Below are 6,708 nucleotides of genomic sequence, written 5' to 3'. Positions count from 1 at the left end.
CCCAATGACCCCCAATGGTACGTATGGTCTCAAACATATAAAATGCTCTCTTGTTTTCTCTTCATTTTTAACGCTACTGTATTAGTTTGTGATATGTTAATGTCGGTCTGTATTAGTTTGTGATATGTTAATCTCGGTTGATCTGTTGCAGGTGCCGGTACAGAGGAGCAAAAAGGTTAAATACTTTCCTCATGTATGGCGGGATGACGTACCTTGGCTGCATGGCTGTGTTGAATGGTTTCCAGAACTGTGACGTCCAGAACTGCGCTAAAGATCCAACAGAACAACAATAAATTCGCAATCAGGAAGGCTGCCGATGTTGAGAACGATATCCACAACGACTCCACCCTCCTGGGCGATCATGACAATGCTACAATATGTGTAATCAGAGCATGTGAATGTAATGTTCATAAAAAACTAATGCAAGTAAACGCCATCATGGCTTGATGATATGTGCACAGAAAGATCACCAACCATTTCATCCCTTATTCGGAAAGTTGTCGTTGTCTAGGAGAAAGAAAAAAACTGCCCTGGCATAACAAAATCTTCCCACCATGCCTTAAAGAACTAGCCTGACTTTATCCTCCTACACAGTAATCAATCCTGCCCATAAAATTAACAAAGCAAAATTTGTGATGGCAGTGCGTGCATCGGTCATTTGATGGCCAACGACGCGGCTGACGCCTCAGCTATCAGTGAGAGAGGTTGGCGAGCATGGAGGCAGGCACCAATGTCAAACGGGTGCAGCTCGGCGCCATCAAATATAAGATTGACTCCAGGCAAGACCACGTCCTTGGTATCTGAATCTTCCGAGTCAGTCTTCACAGCAGTCGGGGATGGTGTATCTTCGTTGACAGATCTTGTGGCAGCCTCATACACGGGAGTAAGCGCGTGGGACCTACCACAAAAATAAAAATAGGGCACAAGAGTTGTATTAATGATTAACTAGTATGTAACACATTTGTCATGTTTTTGTTGTAAAGTGTTTTTTGGGACATACCTGAGGATGCTCCCATCAAAGCTCAGAACTTCGGTGAAACATTTCGGCCGTCTTCCGAGCTTCAGTCTGACATGCTCACGCGGCGACGTTCCTCCTTGGGTAGGCGGCGACGACGGATCATGAAATGGGCTCCATCTTCCACTGACAATGTTCAAGAGTTGGCGAGGAGAGTTCTTCGACCCTCCACGCTGGTTTAGTAGCCTTGCGGTTGGACCGGTAGCATGGTACTCGGTGCAAAGCTCACGCAACCTCTTCCTCACGTTCTGCATAGACTCGTAGTGTTCAGCGAGGTCGTTTTTCTGAAGCATATTTGAATCGACGACCCTTTGGCATATCTTTTCACATAGCTTTGGATTGAACAAGGGAATTCCAAATTCCAAGCTCAAAGGTATCCACTCATAACATTCCTTGTTTGAAAGATCACTGGATTCGATTACCTTATGAAGCCTTACTACCCGAAGGTAACCAACTGTGCTCAGCTCAACTTTACTGGATAGGTCTTCCAACAAAGAAATCAAATTTGACATCTGCTCCTCAGGCAAATCTGCGCCGGCTAACGCGGATGGGACTGATCCATTGGCATTTTTCAGGGGCAATGGGACATCCATGGTTACAAGGTTTCCCGAGTCATCGAGATCATTTATGCTTAGTGGCTGCACTATCACGGCAGAATGTTTTGTCATCCAGTTCAAGTAATGCAAAAGAAGGCTTCCACTAACCAAGTTCCCCTCAAACTGCCCTCCCAGTCCACCCACCACAGAGTGATCCCAAGACCATATCAACGCCTTCTCGCAGTTGGTCAATGGTTCAGGCAGCATCCGGAGACGTTGTCCTTTCATGAAAACCGTCGATACTGGGCCACAACCACCAGCCGTGTACAATGCAAGCTTCATCCAAGGTGTCATTGAAGAGTAACAAGGCGGGCCAAAATGTACCGGGCCTGCCGTGCTAGGTAGAACTGATGAATATGGAAGAGGATTCATAGATACCACAATGTCATAGTCCCTGAGAAGTAATCTTTCCAGCGTTGATTGCGTGAGAGAAGCTAAGCTCTCGCAGCGAAGAATGTTGACTCGATAATTTCTTTTAGTTTTCAGCAAGGGGTTGTTACCAGTTGAGCCATCTAGTTCTGTAGTCTGATTACTGTCATTTTGAGTAACCATCTGGCTGCTGTCAAAATCATTTACTGTGCTTTCCTTTCTTTTGGATATATTAGTGGATTGTGAGGATGCATCGGAATCAACCGTTGAGTCTTGTTGCTGCCGTAAGTCGCCATCTTGGCCATTGCCAGTTGAATCTGTACTCTGAAGTGAGCTTTTGTTACTTAAAGGGAAAGACAAGTCATCCTGCAAAGAGCTGTCCTGGTATTTTTCTTCAGTAGATTCATTTGGTGAAGTTCCACCAGACAACAAACACTCAAGGAAGCACCTCAGGCTAAACGCGTGGTTTGCAAATTCCTGGAGCACACCCTCAAACTTCTTTCCTTCTAAACTAGCGAGATCATCGCATAGATCAGCAATGCAAGAATAGCCGAGTTTTCCAGCCTCATACAACGTTACAGCGTGAGACTTCAATCCTGCAATAGGTTACAGCAGAAAGATCAGTACACTCCACTAATCTAAATGAGGCTGCGTCATCAATTTAGAGTGCCACTTTGAAAGAAATTGTAGAACCATCAATAAGAATTTTTCGGAGTATAGCTCCTTTCATGTCAAAGATGTTGAACATATTTTTTTATTGTAAGTTAAAATAGTGTAGGAGTTTGAGTGGCAAGGAAATCTAGCCTGGAGATAGAGATCCCATCATCAAGTACGAAGTTACATTAGCATCCACAACAAATCCCACATAAGCAGTTCCAGAGATTTTTCTGGGTCCATCAGAATCATTGTTTAGCAATTCACAAGATTTTTCTGAGTTGATACTTGTACGTGAACCTTCATCATCATCACAAAGAATGTTGTTGGGCAATGCAGGTGCACTGGAATCTCTAAGAACGGAATCTGGATCCAAAAGTTTCACAGCCCATCCCAGTCTACAAGCAAATGATGCAGCTGCCTGGAGTTGGTAAAGGTCAGCCTGTAAAGTTTTAGCCAATTCAGCAACTGTGGCATTTTCACTTGATACAACAAATACAGCATATAGTAGCCTGCAGTCATAAAAATATAAAATAAACTTAACTGGAATAGACAAGGCTAGCAATGCACATAATTTGAATAAACAATGGAGCTCACTGTGAACAAGACTTATAAAGGCAATTACTCACTCTTCAATTGGATCTTCATAGGACTGATCCTTGTTTGAAACAAAACCTTCAAGTCTCGAAACTGAATTAATGGTACAATGTTTTAGAACTAAGCATCACTAAGAAGATTGTTTAGATGCATAATCTAAAAAATTGCGCAATTTAGGTTCTAACTTGACGCAATAAAATGAGATGACATGGGAAAAAAATTATGCCACTGTGAATTCTACATGCTTCTACCATGCATGTGTTTGTAAGCACAAAAATGTGATAATAGGCAACTGTAACAATGAGTTATGGGTAGATTCCCACAGTAAAAAATAACTTATGGGCCCGTTAACAAAAATTGTATATAACAAAACAGGCACAGCTTGCTCTGAATCCATACCTCTGAAACGGTCCTCCGGATAAACAGGCACATCGAAGTATACCCCTCCTCTTCTATAAAGACCATTTATAACCTCTGGATCAAATAGAACATATGAATTGACTTCTTCCTTATATATTTTGTCTATTGCTAATGTTTCTTCTTCTGATAGCTTCTACAGTAAAATAGGAGAATCAACTTCTACAAATAAAAAGTGTATTTCTATAATTATCTATATTATCGAGAAACAAGGCCTAGTCAAACTTATGTAATACTTTACAAAATAAGAATGAGAATACACAATAAATCCATTATTTTATTATGTAGAAAGTATAATGTACTTACATAATTTACAAGAATGATAACCTCGATGAATCTTACCTTAAACTCCTCCAAAGTAAAGTTGACAAAACGAACTCCCCACCAAGGTTCTATCACTAAGTCTATGGGTTGTGCAGGCAACAACTCCTTGGCAATTGATTTACTCAGCTTCCACATTATCTTCTGACAGGAAGTGAAGAAGAGGGATTATATAACATAACATGAGGAAAGGAGTGAATATCTGAGTCACGTTCACTTTATGGACATATGGAAATCATCATTATATGTTCAATATGTAATATCATTCTCACATCTCGGATCAACAATAATACTCGTAAATTCCACTTTTCACCCTGTATTTGTTATCAGATGACTGCGGTTACAACATTCAAGGACAATTCCACAAGTGACCAAATTTAAGAATTTTATTCCACATTTACACTATTTGGCATCAAACCCCCTTTCTGACAAAATGGGTCCACATTTTTGGCCCATGTGGAAACTGAGCAAGAGGCCATGTCACATAGTATTAGTATAATAAATTGAGTGATAATTGTTCCTAAAAAATTCTATAATTAAATTGTTAATAGTTTTAACCTTTTATGAATAAATTGTGTTCAAGCCTTGAAGGTACTGTACAAATTCACAGTAAGTCTAGATACTTCATTTATTCCCAGTAATTTTGCCAATTTGAGTCTTTGTTCCAGGAGATGCGAGTGACATAGTATCTCGATATTACCTTTGATCTGCACTTGTTCATAATATCAATAAATTCGTTTCTTCCAACACCAGTAATCCTTAGGGCATCAGCAGCACTGAAGTTTGGAATACTGTCATATGGTTGCTCTATGAGAATTTTCAACAAGTTAGATCCACAGAAAGAACACTATTAGCATATTGAACAAGTTTGTTTTTGGTGACAATATTTATTTTGGTGTTATGGTTTAGGGTGAAGTAGAAACAGAGGTAGCACTTCATTTGAGTGTCAAGTAGGAACTGATAATATACCATCACTTCATTTGTCCCCAAGGTTAAGATGTTAGTTAGCGTGAGCCGTAAATGCAATGAGTTCAAACTACATAGCACTAACTGAATGAAAATTCATATAGGTTTATTGAGAAATGATAACCATATGTTGTATCACAGACATGGGCAGATCAGGCGCCCCTCCAGCCTGGGCAGTTGTCTGGGCTTGGCGGCGCCGCCTTACGTTGAATCTTTTTCACGATAATTTGAACAGAAATTAGCATTCAAAGCCTTTAAATTTTCATTTTGCCCAGACTTCCAAATATTCTTGGGTCCGCCATGGCGCCATAGTTCATAGACAAGAAAGTTTCTATTTGTGGCAGAAATTATTTAAATGGAGTCATAAAGGCTGCTGGGCATGAGAGCATGTCGACAGGCAGGAAAAACAATTAGGTAGAGCGCAATGTTTTCTATGTACTTACCATTCTTCATAGCTTCAAAAAGGACATCACAATAATATTTGAAGGGTGATATTCTCATTACTCGACAGATGTGGTCTGCGAGATGGTACGGGTATAACTGAAAAATATTTATCAAAGTAGTAGTCATGAAAGCTTCCAAGAAAAGATATTCAAGTTCAGAGAATGTTAGAAATGAAGAATTAGTTGAACATACTAAGGAAACGTGAGCAATTGACTTAGAAAATAACCTCAAGAGAAGTTCAGAAATAATTCTTAATTCTCGCAGACTACTGAAACCTGGTTCTAACAAGATATGAGCAAACCAGTGCATATGTGGTTAAAGAAGATATACAGAATGCGAAAATCCAGGCGACATACTGCGAGATTTGTGCGCAGATAGCGCATCAGATCCTCGTAGTACTCCCCCTCTTTGCATACTTTGCGGGAGAAACAGGAAGTCCATGGTAATCGTTTCCGTATGCAGTAGTCTACGACCCTGCCATTTCATTTATTTCGCAAAGCAGAAGAACATCAGGCAGGTATCCAAAGAAACTCATTTCTTGATACGAATGGGATCGCAACGGAACCCAACGAACATTCAAGATTGATTGGTCCCTTTGCGTCGTACCTGCGGTGCCACTCCTCCTTGGTAACGACGGCGGCCTGGATGCGCTTGGGGAGGGTCTCCCAGGGGCACTCCTCCCTGATGGCCTTCACCATCATCTGCTCCTCCACCGTCGCCGCCATCTGCTGCTGCATCCTCGCTCGATCGATCTCTCCCTCGGCTCAATTTACTCGTCGATTGATTGGCTCGCTCAATCGGACAACGGAAGCAACCGGCCGTGTGACTCCGATCCGGGGAGACGCGCGACGGGGGAGAGTTTTCCCCGATGTGTGCTATATTAAGGAGAGGAAGTTGGTGGCTGTGGTACGTGTCCAGTGCGCGGTACGTCGGCTTCCTCGGACCCTCGACCAGATCGCCATGATTCTCTCCGATCCCAAGCTCCTATGTTCCCAACACACACACTCTCTCAATCTACACTGCCGCGCCTGCCCGATCGATCCCCATTTCCACTACCCAGCTGGACAGATATTGGATTGCAATGCTGATCCGTGGTTCACTTCAAAAACCTTTTTTTTTTGTTTGCACGGCAGCAAGCTGGAGCAATATGAAGGAGAAACTATATACTATTTCATTAAAGGACTATGGTAGGGCAGTGCCCTACATTAGCATTTCGTGGGTATGAATATAAGAGCATCTCCACCATATGCCGTATTTTTGGGCACCACTTTTTAGTTTTATGGCGCCATTTTTTCACGTTTTTGGCACGAAATCGATCTCAACTATTTT

At 41.7% G+C, this 6,708-nt stretch overlaps 1 protein-coding gene across 3 annotated transcripts; it reads right to left on the bottom strand.

Annotated features, from left to right (window-relative positions):
• Positions 1-421: 421 nt before the first annotated feature.
• LOC127327507 (uncharacterized) lies at positions 422-6,482 on the bottom strand. Of its 3 annotated transcripts, none has more exons than XM_051354280.2 (10): positions 5,986-6,482; positions 5,736-5,853; positions 5,379-5,475; positions 4,670-4,776; positions 3,991-4,113; positions 3,631-3,784; positions 3,264-3,324; positions 2,785-3,146; positions 1,001-2,576; positions 422-898 (listed from the first exon to the last, which is right to left on the bottom strand). In XM_051354280.2, exons 1-10 carry the CDS (start codon positions 6,114-6,116, stop codon positions 655-657), a joined length of 2,973 nt encoding a protein of 990 aa, XP_051210240.1. In that variant the 5' UTR covers positions 6,117-6,482; the 3' UTR covers positions 422-654. The 3 variants fall into 3 exon arrangements, with proteins under 3 accessions (XP_051210240.1, XP_051210242.1, XP_051210241.1); XM_051354282.2 differs by having other exon boundaries at positions 3,631-3,781; XM_051354281.2 differs by having other exon boundaries at positions 3,991-4,110.
• Between the last annotated feature and the right edge of the window lie 226 nt (positions 6,483-6,708).

This window comes from Lolium perenne, chromosome 1 (genome assembly GCF_019359855.2).
Source record: "Lolium perenne isolate Kyuss_39 chromosome 1, Kyuss_2.0, whole genome shotgun sequence".
Classification (NCBI taxonomy): domain Eukaryota; kingdom Viridiplantae; phylum Streptophyta; class Magnoliopsida; order Poales; family Poaceae; genus Lolium; species Lolium perenne.
This window is presented reverse-complemented; position numbering and strand designations above follow the sequence as displayed.

Coding starts and splice junctions, on each gene's coding strand:
- LOC127327507 (XM_051354280.2), bottom strand. CDS start 6,116: ATGCAGCAGCAGATGGCGGCGACGGTGGAGGAGCAGATGATGGTGAAG. Junction 4,777..5,378: donor TTTTGAAGCTATGAAGAATG/GTAAGTACATAG, acceptor AAATTCTCATAG/AGCAACCATATGACAGTATT. Junction 4,114..4,669: donor TGAACAAGTGCAGATCAAAG/GTAATATCGAGA, acceptor ACTTCCTGTCAG/AAGATAATGTGGAAGCTGAG.